This window comes from Alexandromys fortis, unplaced genomic scaffold (assembly GCF_014885135.2).
Source record: "Alexandromys fortis isolate MF-2015 unplaced genomic scaffold, M_Fortis_MF-2015_v1.1 scaffold_60, whole genome shotgun sequence".
In the NCBI taxonomy this organism is placed as follows: Eukaryota; Metazoa; Chordata; class Mammalia; order Rodentia; family Cricetidae; genus Alexandromys; species Alexandromys fortis.
The window spans coordinates 8,466,485-8,481,253 of record NW_026067946.1 but is presented as its reverse complement, the minus strand read 5'-3'; the positions used below and the strand labels follow the sequence as shown (position 1 = coordinate 8,481,253).

The window sequence follows — 14,769 nt, the reverse complement described above, 5'->3', positions numbered from 1 at the left end:
TTGTTTTTTTTTTTTTTTTTTTTTTTTTTTTTTGTTCCTGTCCTGGAATTAGCTCTTGTAGACCAGGCTGGCCTCAAACTCACAGAGATCTGCCTGCCTCTGCCTCCCATTAACAACCTATATACATTACATTTTTTACATGAACTATACAATCACAATACCTTAATCAAGAGCAGAAATACATATACATATAACAAAATTGACCTTAAAATCCATACCAATGCTGGGATTAAAGGCATGCACCACCACTGCCCGGCTACCAGGACTGTTTTTGAGCCTCAAGAATTATCTATCTTCAGCCCACTTGAATAGAATGCAATGTTTAAACATAAATGATACTAAGCAACCTAAATCAAAAAAAAGAGAGAAAAAGATATAGAAGTGTGTGTCCCACTATACCCTGCTATTTAATCTAAATTTTAAAGAGTCAAATATTACAATTAAGTCACAATTTTCATCTTTAGCAAAGTTCTTAAGCCATAAACAGTATCAGTAAACCCTACAGCTTTATCTCTGACCACCACATGTATACTGTGGTATGTGTGTGCCCACAAACATACATACTAACACAAAATAAAAATGTACTAGGCAAGGCCGGGCGATGGTGGTGCACGCCTTTAATCCCAGCACTCGGGAGGCAGAGGCAGGCGGATCTCTGTGAGTTCAGACCAGCCTGGTCTACAGAGCTAGTTCCAGGACAGGAACCAAAGCCACAGAGAAACCCTGTCTCGAAAAACCAAAAAAAAAAAAAAAAAAAAGTAATAGGCAACTATCTCTTTTAAGTCAGATATTATGCAAATGATCTACAATGGAAAATTTTAAATCTGTAAAGTAACTCAAATTGCTATTAACAATACCATCAAAAATGAAAAACAATCCATAGAATGGGAAAAAAATTGTAAATATGTATCTGATAAAAGACTTGTATACTAAAAACAAAAACAACTTTTTTTAGGCAGGGCTTCTCTGTGTAGCCTTAGCTATCCTGGAGCTCACTTTGTAAAACATACTGGCCTTGATTTCACTGAGATCCGCCTGCCTCTGTCTCCCAAGTGCTAAGATTAAAGGCATATGCCACCAGGTCCAGCTATATAAACAATTCTTAAAGCTAAGTAATACAAAAAAGCTAAATAGCTCAATTATAAAGCATACAAAACTAAATGAAGATGAAGACACTAAGATACAGAAATGGCAAATAAATACAAGTAAGCATATGAATAGATACTAAACATTATTGGCCATGAGAAAATATGAACCAAAATCCCAATCCTAGGATGGGTATACATAGAAAGAACAAGTGCTGGTGAGTGCAGAAACATTAGGCCCCTCCTATATTCTGAGGAATATAAACTATGCAACTGCTCTGAAAAATAGCGTGTTACATCCTCAAAAGTTAAACAGTGACGACTGTAACCCTATTCTACTCCTAGCAAGACATACATCTGAGAGAAATGGAAATATATACTCATGGAATTTTTATACAAACAGCATTACTTATAATGCTGAACAATAAAACAATCAAGTACTCATCAATTGCTAAATGGGTAAAAGTTGTAGTATCTATACCCGTGGTCCTCAATCTTCCTAATACTGAGATAGTTCCTCATGTTGTGGTGATCCCCAACATAAAATTATTTTGTTGCTACTACATAACTGTAATTTAACTAATGTTATAAAGCGTAATGTAAATATCTGTTTTCTGTTATCATAGGCGACCCCTGTGGGAAGCATTGCTCAACCCAGAGGAATTGCGAACAACAGGTTGAAAAGCCACTGATCTATACAAAGGCATTATTATTTGATAATAAAAACTAAATTGACATGCTACAATTGAATAAGCTCAGAACACATTATGCTAAGTGAAAGAAGCAAGTCATGAGAGACCATATGTTCCGCCTGTACTTATACAAGTCTAAAACAGGAGGATTTACAGGGACAGAAAGAAACTTAGAAATCACTAGAGAGAAGTTAATGAAGTAGACAAATACGGAGTCTGGGGCATGAAAGCCTGCAGTGCTAGCTACTTTACTCATTAAACACAATAAAAAGAAAAACCCACTGTATTGCATGCTTTAAATGAGTGGATGATATGTGAACTGGATCTCAATAAAGTCATTTGAAAATTCAATAACAATCAAAACACTCATTTTTCTGGTAAAACATAGTTTTGACTGAGAGAAACAAAGACCATACTGTAGAATATATGTCTGAAAATACACAAAAATAATTCATTTTTCTTCTTCAGCTTACTATGGTTGACCAATGACTCATTCTTCCTCAACTTTGTACCTGGGCCTAGTTTAGAAGTGATCCAGACAGGAGTGGGGGTGGAGCACATGCACAAAAAGGCAGATCCCTTTCTGCACTGAAGAAGCTGAGAAATGCAGAAGTGAGTTAGAATAGGAAAGGAGTACTGGAAGGTCCTGCCGGTTCTCTTCCCCCATGTATATTATATATCATGGGAGACACTAAGGGGCAGGAAAGAATAAAAATAATTTATGACTGGTGCAGGACAATGCTGTATTCTGTTAATCATGTTTTAAATAGACACGATTGGCCAGTAGACAGGCAGGAAGTACTGGCAGGGCAATGAGAACAGGAGTATTCTGGGAAGGAGTAAGCCCATTCCTCTGTAGTCCTGTCCAGACACCAAAGTAGCAGAATATGACCTGCCCCGATGAAAAGAGTACTGAGCCATGTGGCTAACATAGATAAGAATAATGGGCTAATATAATTTACAAGAGTTAAGAAGCCTGAGCTAATGGGCCAAGCAGTGTTTTAATGAATACAGTTTCTGTGTGATTATTTCAGGGCTAAACTAGCCAGTTTTCCAGGGCAAAAAGCAAGCCCTCATGTTACAAATGCCAAACTGCTATGACTGTCTTGTGTCCTCCATTAAGTGTTTGCACGAGGCACTAAACAGAAGCATACAGAAACTCAGTAACACAAGCCAATGAACTCACAACAAGAGTAAATACTTTACTGTTTCTATCTGCCAAAGCAGGATGCAGGATGGATGAAAAGACCACTACAGAAGATTTGATATGAAGTAGTTTTCAAGACTAAACTCCCGGGGCTGGAGAGATGGCTCAGGGGTTAAGAGCATTGCCTGCTCTTCCAAAGGTCCTGAGGTCAATTCCCGGCAACCACATGGTGGCTCACAACCATCTGGAATGAGGTCTGGTGCCCTCTTCTGGCCTGCAGACATACAGACAGACTATTGTATACATAATAAATAAATAAATATATTTAAAAAAAAAAAAGACTAAACTCCCTGGAGCTTAGGGATGAGAACAGAAACCAGCTCCCATCTGTAAAACAGCTCATTTGAAGGCTAAAAACACCAATGTTACATCCAGACTTCATTACAATTACCTTTCCAAGCTGTTCTAATTCATGGGCTCCTATGTAACTACAATTCTTCCCAAAGGGAAGGGAAAGGTGGAAGAAGAGAGATGTTTTGGACGGATACACTCACAGTGCCTTCTGAAATTGGAAATTCCCTTTCCACCTCTCTTCTATCACACATTGTCTTAATAAGTCAAAGGCACAAATCTCTAAAGTATCAAGAAATCCTAAATTTTATTTTAAGCAAAAAGGTTTAACAAATCATTGAAAATCTGATTGAAATGAACACCATGAGGGGACCACACAAATCTAAAAGCTGATACATAAAACTTGGGAGTTAATGGGGGGGGGCAACAACTAGAAAATACAGACAAATCCCATACTGCTCACTCTCACCAACCTTAGTTTAATTCTGTGTGAATTCAAAGTTCAAAGTTTCATCTCCAGAGAAAGCTAACCACAAAGATATTTCTCTTAAACTAAATTTACACATCTTCTACAGCTACCCTGCAAGGAGTACGTCAAGTCTTCCAAGGATACATAGAGATAAGAGGACAAAGGAAAAGCAAGTTGGGATCAACTTGAACATCTGCATTAAAAATGTTAATGAATTCAACTAGTAAATTATTGAACTATTACTAAACCAAATTAAAACTAGACGGCAGAGCAGAATGAAGGTTTAAGTCCTTCTGTTCTCCAAGTAGGTGTGCTGAAGATAACCAACGGCTGACCGGCTTTCAACACAGTGTTCAAGTACACTAAAATAACTCTACCACAATGACAAGCCTTACCCCTCGTCTATTATCTTCAACAAGTTTTAATTTATAAAAGAGCTTTTACTAGTTGAGATTCCTATACACTTAAGTGCACCAAAAGTATTCTTCCCATTGTCTCAAAACACAGTCGAGGCAATCCTCAAACTTAGGATCCTCCTAACTTAGCCTCAAAAGTGCTAGGATTACAGATGTGCAACACCACACAGCTAGAGCTGTAAATACAATGATCAAATGACTAAGTCCCTGATGCATGGATCTACACCCACACTAGAGTGCTTCTTACTATGGGACAGAAAGGAACAATGCCTTGGGTTTGCTTCCAACTATTTAGAGGCGATGAAAGAACATGTATACATACACACACACACACACTCACACACACACACACACACACAAATTTAATTTTTTGTTTTGTTTTGTTCCTCTAGACAGAATTTCTGTGTAACAGTTCTAGCTCTCCTGGAACTCATTTTGTGGACTAGGCTGCCTCTGCCTTCCAAGTGCTGGGATTAAAGGCATATGCCACCTCTGCCCAGAAAGACATGCATTTTTTAAAATAAAATATGAGAAATGTGGATATATTTGCTAAAGCAAGATGATTGGTACACTGTAGTTTGACATATTCTCTTCATCTGTGTTTAAATATCATACTAAAGAACCAAAGATAAAAATCTGCCCAAAGTAAGTCTCACAAATCTTTTAACACAATTATCTGTCACATAGCTAAACAGATTTTTTTTTTCTGAACCCCTACCAAGTCTACCTACACTACTGATTTCTGTATAACCTTTTTAATTTATGGACCTATCCCCCAATGAAAGACTATAAAACACAGGGCTTGCCTTTCCTGTCTTAATCCAACTTAGCCATTTAGCAAGCCTACTTACCAATACTCTGGACCAGATTCTTTTCCTAATATACAAGATAAAAATATGATGTCTCCAGCCTCAAGCACTCACAGTGTACCCGAAAGCTTTTAAAATTCTAGTTCTTTCTCCGTTGGAAACATTTTGCTGGGTTACTGTTTTTGTCAACATGACAGGACAAAAATTTTCTAGGAAAAGGACTTAAATCATTTGTGAAAATGCCTCCATCAAATTGCCTGAAAGCAAGTCTATATAGAATATTTTCTTGATAATGATTGACGTTGAAGGACTGAGCCCACTGTGCCACCCCTGGGCAATAGATCCTGGGTGGTATAGGAAAGCAAGCGGAACAAGCTATGGAGAGCAATCCAGCAGGCAGGTTCCCCCACGTTTCTTCAGTTCCTGCCATGATGTCCCTTCATTATGATTACAGCGGAGACACATTAGCTAATATAAACCCTTTCCTCCCTAAACTGTTTTTGGTCATGATTACCACAACAATGAAAAGCAATCTAATGAAGAGTTATCCGGCGGGAGAAATGGCTCAGCTGTTCAAGGCTAGGCTCAAGACCAAAAATATAATGAAAAGCAATCTTCTACAATACCACTGCATGACACGCCCCACCCGTCCCCCTCCCCAGTTTTTTTGAGACAGGGTTTCTTCACTATGTATTCCTTCCTGGCTGTGAGTCTGGGACTCAAGGCATGCACCACCACACCCAGCTCAAAATTAAATTTCTTTACCTGAATTTATTGCTCTTTTTATATTCTAACCTGGGTGCCTTTTGGTCCTTATGCTTATACCTACCTACATCCCAATTACTGGATTCTAGTGGCATTTTTCTCAATATGCATCTCCATATCATTTCCTAAGCCTGAAAAATTATCAAAGCCTTTCAACACATCAATCCAACATTATTTCAAGGGAAATTTATTTTTAAAATTCTCTATCTTACAAACTATACTCATATTTTAGGATTTTAAAAAGAATTGTGCATTATGTATCTATGTCTAAGAGGTGTTTGCAGGTACTTGCAGAGGCCAGAAGACTATATCAGATCTTCTGGAGCTGGAGTGGTTGTGACCTGCCCAAGATGGATGGGTGCGGAGATTAAAATTTAGGTTCGCTGAAAAGAGCAAAATCACTCTGAACTAGTGATCTATCTTATCTATTTCCCTACACGTTATCTTTCTCTAAAAAGCACTTGTAGTCAGTGCACACTCATTTTTAGCAGTCATATCTCAGAGCCTCCACATGCCACAATAATTGCCTTATTACCAACTTACTTCATCACCTTGACTGTCCAAAATGACTGAAGTGAAGATCTGACGTCTTCTAGGCCCAATCTCCAACTGAACCTACAGAGCCTAATCCAACACTCTGACCTGCTAAATTCCCAGCAGTCTGGATATAAAAACAGACATGAAGGGCTTAAGTAACTTCATTTGAGAGCTGCAAAAGCAAAACTCCAAGCATAAATAAAAAAATCTCAAATGAAACAGTAGCAAAAGAAGCTAAAGATGACCATAAATGTAAAGTGCTGAGTGACAGTTCTGGAGATTAATATAACCTCTTCAGATTTAGAGGTCATTGGTTTTAAACCAACTTGTCTCAAAAATCAATTGTTACTGGAGGGAAGGATGGCTCAGTGGCTAAGAGCACTGGCTGCTCTTCCAGAGAACCCAATTTCAACTACCAGCATCCACATGGCAGTTCTCCAGTTCCAGGGACCCTCACACAGACAAATGTGTACATAAAATAGAAATAAATAAATACTTTTAAAAATCAACTGTAATAGAGCTAGAGAGATGGCTTGGTGGTAAGGATCTGAGTTTGGGTCCCAGAACCCACATGATAACTCAAAGCTGTCTGTCTAGTCCCACAGGGATCTAACGCTCCCTTTCTGGTCTCCACAGGCATGGCATAAACATGAGGTAGACATGCATGCAGACAAAAGACCCATATGCCTAAGACAAAAATAGAGATTAAAAATGGTTTAGATCAATTGTTTTGTTAAAGTAGAAAGATACTCCTGAATATTTGAAATATTTTCTCCCCTTATGGAATGCTATGGGAAAAGAAGGAACCACTGCCCCTTAGGTAGTGTGCTGTTGGGGATAAAGATTTTCCCATACATCTAATAGTATCTGCTTATGAAGCTGTCTCCGAGATCAAACCTTAAAGGCTGGGAATCAAGAACAGGGATCTTGCCTTAGTCATCTTTGGACAGCCTAGGTCTAACAGCCCATTGGCATAATAAGGGACTTAGGTACCCTCTCAACTAATGAATGAATTCCACCTTCTGTTTAAATATATTCAAAAACTGCCAATAGCCTGTTAAAAAGTAATGGAAAAGCTTAAGTAATATTCAACTGTCAACTACTTGTTAAAAAGGAAAGGGAAGAAGGACTCACATGCATTTTAAAGTAAGACCAAGCATAACCTCTTGGTATTTATCTTTTTCCCAAATACTTTCCAATGGACGACACATAGTATGTTCTAAGAAACTGGACTGAAGATGGAGCTCAGAAGTAGAGCCCTTGTCTAGCATGCCTGAGACCCTGGGTTCCCCACTACCACTAAAAAGAAAAACTGCTCCATTCTGCACCTAGTCTTATCAGCATTTATCCCTTTGAAAGTAGAGCTAACACACTGGGAGAAAATCCTTCTTCACTGCTAAATCAGCTATGATACTCTTCCAGCCCTAATCAGTTTTAAATAGTTCCTTCTTTTTGATATGACTTCCCTTCCCTCATGTCCTCACCCAAGAATCTCAGGATCAGTCAAACAACAATTATCAAAGAATCAAAGATGCAAGATCAGAATACAGGAGGGTAAGCATGTGTATATATTGGAATCTGTTACCAACATTCACAACATTCACAAAAAATCATGGTCTAGTCAGGCAGTGGTGGTGCATGCCTTTATTCCTAGCACTCATGAGGCAGAGGCAGGTAGATTTCTTTGAGTTCAATGCCAGCCTAGTCTATAAAGCAAGTTCAGGAAAGGAACCAAAGTTACAGGGAAACCCTGTCTCTAAACCCCCACCCCCAAAAAAGAATTATGGCCCAAAAGTGGCTTCACAAAAAGTTTAATACAGTATACACAAAATAATAAAATCTTCTATCTGTGTGTGTATTTAAAATAGAAGGTATCTGAAATAACATTTGGTAAAACTCTTTCCTTGTCTTATTTTGGGGCGGGGGTGTAGCCCTGGCTGTCCTGGAACTCACTCTGTAGACCAGGCTGGCCTCAAACTCAAGAGATCCACCTGCCTCTTCCTCCTGAGTGTTGGGATTGAAGGTGTGAACCACCATTGCTTGGCCCTACTTGTCTTCTTAAAAAGAAAGTTGATACCCAAGAAAATGACTCAGACTTAGCATATCACTTGGAAAGAAGAGCTCACAGATCCTCACACACAAAGCTGTGATAATGGTGGTGAGAAAGGGGCTGTTCCTTTTCTATCTACAGAGGTATCTATACCAAATAGTATAGTACTCATCTCTCTACTGACTTAAGAACTTAAGACACACCCCAATTAGACTTCAACCTCTGGCTGTATCAGTAATATGGGCATTATTCAACTGATAAATTAAAAGTCCTAAACAAAAGAACAAACCATCAAAAAAGCCTCACCAAGAGGTCATATATTTTAGCCATCCCCCGTTTTGTTTTAATTACCTTGAAAAAAAATAGTTCAGTATTTTAACTCAACAATCTACCTGTAAAGACAATCAGGAACAAACAAGAAAACATACTGAAAAATGCTTACAAAAATCATTTAAAAATTTAGAATCAATGTAAAGCTCCATTAGAAGAGTATGCAGTTCTTTTTTTACTTTTTTAAATATTTTGAGTTTTTGAGACAGGGTTTCTCTGTGTAGCCTTGGCTGTCCTGGAACTAGCCATGTTGACCAGCCTGAAACTCAGTGATCTGCCTGCCTGCCTTTGCCTCTCAAGTGCTGGGATTAAAGGTGTTCACCACCATTGCTAGGCAAGTATGCAGTTCTTAAACCAAAATGACTTTGGGATTCTATCTTATACCCATCAGAATGGCTAAGGTCAATAACAAGTGATAGCTCACGTTGGTGAGGATGGAAAGGAAGGGGAACACTCATCCCTTGCTAGTGGAAGTACAGCCATGATGGGAATCAGTGTGGTGGTTTCTCAGGAATATCCATCTATCTGTACCATTTTGGGGCCCATACCCAAAGGATGCTTCATCCTACCACAGAGGCTGTTGCTCAACCATGTTTATTGCTGCTCTATTCATAATAGCCAGAAATTGGAAACAATTTAGATGTTCCTCAATGGAATGAAGAATGAATAAAAAATGTGGCACATTTACACAATGGGAGTTTATTATTCAACCGTTAAAATGAATGAAACTATGAAATTCGCAGGATAGAATAAGAAAAAAAAATCATTTATTTTTCACGACAGAGGTTCTCATGAACCTGTCCTGGAACTTGCTCTTGTAGACCTGGCTGGCCTTGAACTAACAGAGGTCCCCCTGCCTCTGCTTCCCAAGTGCTGGGATTAAAGGCACAAGCCAGCCCCCCCCCCCCAGAAAAAAATCATTCTTAGTGAGATAACCCAGACACAGACAGACAAATATGGTATGTGTTCACTTATATGTGCATACTAGCTGTTAAATCAATGATAACTGAACTACTAGCCATAGAACCACAGAAGTTAGGGAGAGTAAGGGATTAGGGGGAACCATTAAATCTATTAAGAAAGGGAATAAATAGCTATGTATGGATGGGTGGGCTGGAACAGGAGGATCAAGTGGGGAAGGGAAAGAAGATGGGGGAATATGGGAAGAGACAGCTAAAAATAAGGGCCATTTGAGGAGTAGTATGGAAACCTAATAGAGTAGAAGTTTCCTAAAATATATACATAAATGAAGGCAAGCTAAATGAAATGGCCCAATAATGGGAAGACAGCCCCAAAGAACAAGTCCTTGTCACCAATTGAAGCTTCCAGTACTGGGATCGGGTTACATCTGAGTTGTTGGTCAGAGTGGATCCCATGGGAAGTCCCAAACAACGGAGGTTGCTGCCAAGAGTGTATGTTGCTCTCCACAAAGCTATTATGGCAAGGCCCCATTGCTGAAGACAATAATACCTACACAATTCATTAGACACGGAGAAGTCAGCTGGTACCTGTAAAGAACCTTCACCCCTACATTCTAGCATCTTTGGTACCAGAAGGTACTATATGCACTCTACCAAAAGAGTAACATAAATACCAAGCCAGACACTAAGAGTTTGATCTAAAATGGTGCCCTGCCAACAAGATAGTGGTGGCACAAAGCTTGTGAATGTAACCAACCAATATCTGATTTGACTTAAGGTCAGGTCCATGAGATTGAACCCATACCCAAAACTTCTTAGGTGACCATGAACCTGAGACTAGACAGACCTAGGGAAAAAAACAAATACTCCTGCCCTTGACTCCTAATGATATTCTGCTATACTCATAGATTAGTACCTTGCGCAGCCATCATCAGAGAAGCTTCCGCCTGCAGTAGATGGGAAGAAATACAGAAACCCACAGCCAAACAATATGCAGAGTGAGAGACCTTGGAACACTCAGCTCTAAATGAAATGTCTCCACCAAATCTTTCCCCTCAAGGATCAAGGAACCTCAGGAGTGAGGAGGCAGAAAGAGTGTAAGAGCCAGAGGTAATGGAGTACAAGCAAGGAAACAAGGCCCAATAAATCAGCATGACTGACACATATTAACTCAGAGACTGAGGCAGCATGCGCAGGTCTACACCAGTCCTCTGCATATATACTGTGACTTTCAGGTTAGTGTTTTTGCGGGATTCCTAGTGGGTCTCTGTTTCTTGTGCCTTATCTCAGGCTCTTTTTCTTTTATTTGTTTGTTTCTGTCCAATTCCAATGCATTAGTTTTATCGTAGTATATTATATCATTATTCCTACAGAAACCTGTTTTCTACTGAGAGACAGAAAAGGAATTGATCTGGATGGGAGAGGAAGTGGGGGAAGAATTGGGAGGAGCAGAGGGAAGGAAACCATAATCAGGATACAGTGTGGGAGAAAAAAAATCTAACTTCAATAAAAGGAAAAAAAATTTAAAAGTTAAAACACTAAAGCTACTATACGTCCTGCAGTATCAACGATCCCAATGAGATTTAATTATTTTATAAAAATGAACAAGCATGTACTAAAAGAAATGAGTGCTTCGTTCTTGAAATTACAGAGCTATGGTTAAGAATTTAAAAATAACTTACTAATCAAAAAAAACAGGTTATAGAACAAGACAGAAAATAAAACCACACACATCTGTATGTTTAAAAAATATAAAATTATAAAAAAAATTTAGAGGTATCATTGGAAAGATTGTCTCAGCACCAGGATTTTTTTTTAAGGAGTTTTACATCTGCTCTGAAAAACTTAAAACAAAACGAAACAAAATGAAAAATACCTCAATGGCCTTGTATCGTTTTTATAAGAAAACAAAAAAGCTACTGTCATAAATATGCTCTCAGCAGCACAGGGCCCATCCTCCCCTCATGTCCTGCCTTCTACCACAGCACATACATGGCTCCACACTATAGTTATTCTCACAGAAGTGTGCTAACACAGTCTCTTCAAGAATATTCACAGCACGGTTGTTTATCCCAGCACAGTCCTAGCTCAATTAATGGTAAATGTTCAATGAAAAATTGTATACAACAAGAATGAGTCAGCCATGTTTGCTGAAACTGAACGACATAACCTAGGATTAAGATTCACTTGTGTGCACAGACACAAACACCAACAGCAAAAGTAAAGCAAGGAAGGAGGGGTGCACCATCTATCTCTAGAAGAAACAAACCATAAATGATTGCAGGCTTCTATGTAAGTCTGGAATGCAGGGGTGGTAAGACATTTTTCACTGTAAACAATGCAAGCCAATTTATGATGTTTGAAAAATTCTCCGCCTGATTTTTGCTACTTTTAAATCTTAACAGCTTTTTAAAATTCGGTAGAGAATCATTTTACTGTTGTGCAGATTTACTTAAGATCTTCAGGCTATCAAAATTGTTCTGAGAAAATCTGTTAAAGGTTTGAAGAATTTCTAACCTATCACTGTCTTTAGTTTCATACAATAGTGAAGGTTACCCTCATCTGTAAACCTAAACTCTTCCTGACGAAGGTCCCTAAATTTTTCCCAACAAACCCACAATGGTTTAACCTAGTCCCTTGTCTAGCCCTGAGCAGGACTTTAGAATCCATTTTCTATCCTGCTACACTAAATACATGTTCTACATAAAAGGACTTCTGTTGGCCCCAAGTAAGTGAAAGGGGGGAAACAGATATCCCCTTTCAGATTTAATCCTTGCAAGGCAGCATGCGTGGCCTAGCCTTCTATGAAAGAGTAACAAATAGATGCGTACCTAGAATAAATAAGATGGTGACTCACTATTCCAAAGTGATTCTAAAACAAGTTCAAAACAATGTATTGCATTTCACTCTATTTCCAAATGGATCAAATTATAAGGCAGGAAGATTAAGCTCATCTGCCACTGATATGCTCTGTAACTATAGGGACAAGAGAGAAAATGCTGTTTAATATAGTATCTGGGATCATTTGCCACATCTGTTTAACGCACTATCAAGTAACAGAGCCAAGGAAATATTGCAAGGGTTACCTAATAAACACAGATCTGACAATGCAGGCCTACTCAGCATCGATGCTAAAAACTGCTATCCAACTTCCTGAAAATAGGAGGCAGTCACTTAAAAAAAAAAAAAAGCTGAACTCACCTTTAACACTTTTTCTATTAACATCTGCCCCCTTTTCAAGTAAATACTGAGCGATCTCTTTGTGCCCTTTGTAGCAGGAAATCATCAAGCATGTATGCCCATGTCGGTTGGACACTTCCAAATCGGCTTTGTGTTCTACAAGGTACTTCACTATTTCCAAGTGGCCATCGAAGCACGCAGCTCGAAGAGGAGTTGAATTGGTTAGAGTCGTGTTGTTGACGGACGCTCCATGATTTAACAAAGACTGGACAACCTTCAGATGTCCTGCTGCAGACGCGGCCCATAAAGGGGGAGCCCCCTCGATGGTTTCCCCGTCGAAATTGACAGAGCCCCCGACTTCGATGGAAGCGCTGCACTGCTCTAGAAGGAACTCCACCATGTCGAGGTGCCCATACCTAGCAGCCATCAAGAGTGGTGTGGCCCCATTTGTTTTTTCCGAGATCAAGGAGGAAACCTCCTCTTTGGATTTGCTTGCCAGCAACTTGGTGAGGAGCCGGAGTTTGCCATCGCGCGCTGCGTTGAACACGGCTGTCTTTAGATCCATTTATGTCCAGTCGGGAGGCTGAGCTTTATTTATCCTTCAAAGCAAAGCTCCAGTTTAACTCTCCACGTAGGCAAGTCACAGGAGCCAAAGTTCAATGTTAGTCACCGCGCCCCAGAACGGATTTAAAACCACCGAAGAGTGTGTTCAGTCCGATCGCATTCCAACATCGGAGGAGCCGAGCACCAAACTAGAGAATTAAAAAGGAAAAAAAAAAAAAAAAGGAAGGGAAGAAAGAAAAAGTAGGAGTTTTAGGATTGTCTATCAAGCAGAGGAAAACACACACAAACACACACACACAATCTGGGTTTCCCTATTTTCTAATCTTGGAAAAAGAAACAGGGGAAAGGCCGTACTTTAGGAACGATTCTCCTCCTTCCCTCCGAGGAGCTGCGATCGGAAGATACAAAAGGGTTCACACGGAAACCAGACTGTTGCGGTGGGGAGGCAGTTTCTCCCCGTGTGCGGAAAACGAAACACTACAAGCGACCGGTGTCCTCGTGTCCGGCTCTAACCAGCCCAGCTTTGTTCTGGTTTGGCTTTGCACACGCCCAGCGAGTAAGCGAAAGAGGCCAGAGACGCGGGTTCAGAAATGTTTCTTTTTGCATCTGCAGAGAACCCACAAGGGCGCGAGGCTGGAAGGCCTCATGGTGGCCAGGATGGCTTTCGACGAGGAACAAAAAGGTCAGACGCACCAACCCGCGGCCCGCTCAAGCTCAAACCTCGCCTGAAAGGCTTTCTTCCCTTCAAACTACGCGAGGCGCTCAGGAAACCCGGCGGCCGCCTTCCAGCCTTTAACTTCGGCCGCCGCCGGCTGCTCCGAGGCCGCGATCGCCCTGTCACCTTCGCCCCCACCCCTCCAGCCGCCCGCCGCCCCGGGCCCCGCGGCCCAAACGACCCCGCCGGCGGCCTTCCGCCCCGACGCCCTCCTTCCGCCCAGGCCTCCCCTGCCGGGCCCCAGGCCGCAGCCCCCACTACCTGCCCCGGGGGCTGGTCGTCCCGCCGTCCGCTGCTCCGGCTCCGACCGCCCCTTCAAATGGAAACCGTTGTCCCCGTCGCCCAGGCAGCCCCGCTCCGCCTGCGGTCGCACAGCTCCTCCATGCCCCGCGCCCCACAGGAATGAATCCGGCCGCGCTGCTCGCTCCGCCCCGCCCCGCGGAGCTGTCTGCACCCGCCCTCCCAGGCCGTTCGGGCTGCAGCGGCTGCCGCGGCCGATGGTGTAATGGGCTGCAGGCCCGGGGGCCGGACAAGCCAGTGCACTGCTTCACATTACTGACGCCGCCGCCGCGCCATTGGGTCGAGGGAGGGCGGCGGCCGCCGCCAGCAACCGCCTAGGGGCGGGGCGGGGTAGGGCGGCGGGGGCGGGGCGGCGGGGCAGGGGGCGGGGCCTGCACGCACTCCAAGGAGGCTGCGCCTGCGTGCTACGGGAGGTGGGGGTTGTAGGGCGGGGGGAGGG

General features: G+C 41.5%; 1 protein-coding gene across 1 annotated transcript in view; it reads right to left on the bottom strand.

Annotated features, from left to right (window-relative positions):
- The window catches only part of Fem1c (fem-1 homolog C), a 24,316-nt gene extending 9,719 nt beyond the window's left edge, over window positions 1-14,597 (bottom strand). Inside the window, exons 1-2 of the mRNA XM_050149257.1 lie at window positions 14,292-14,597; window positions 12,773-13,503 (exon numbers count right to left, since the gene is read on the bottom strand). Coding sequence (XP_050005214.1) covers window positions 12,773-13,316 — 544 coding nt within the window. The 5' untranslated portion in view covers window positions 13,317-13,503; window positions 14,292-14,597. The remainder of the gene's footprint in view (window positions 1-12,772; window positions 13,504-14,291) is intronic.
- Between the last annotated feature and the right edge of the window lie 172 nt (window positions 14,598-14,769).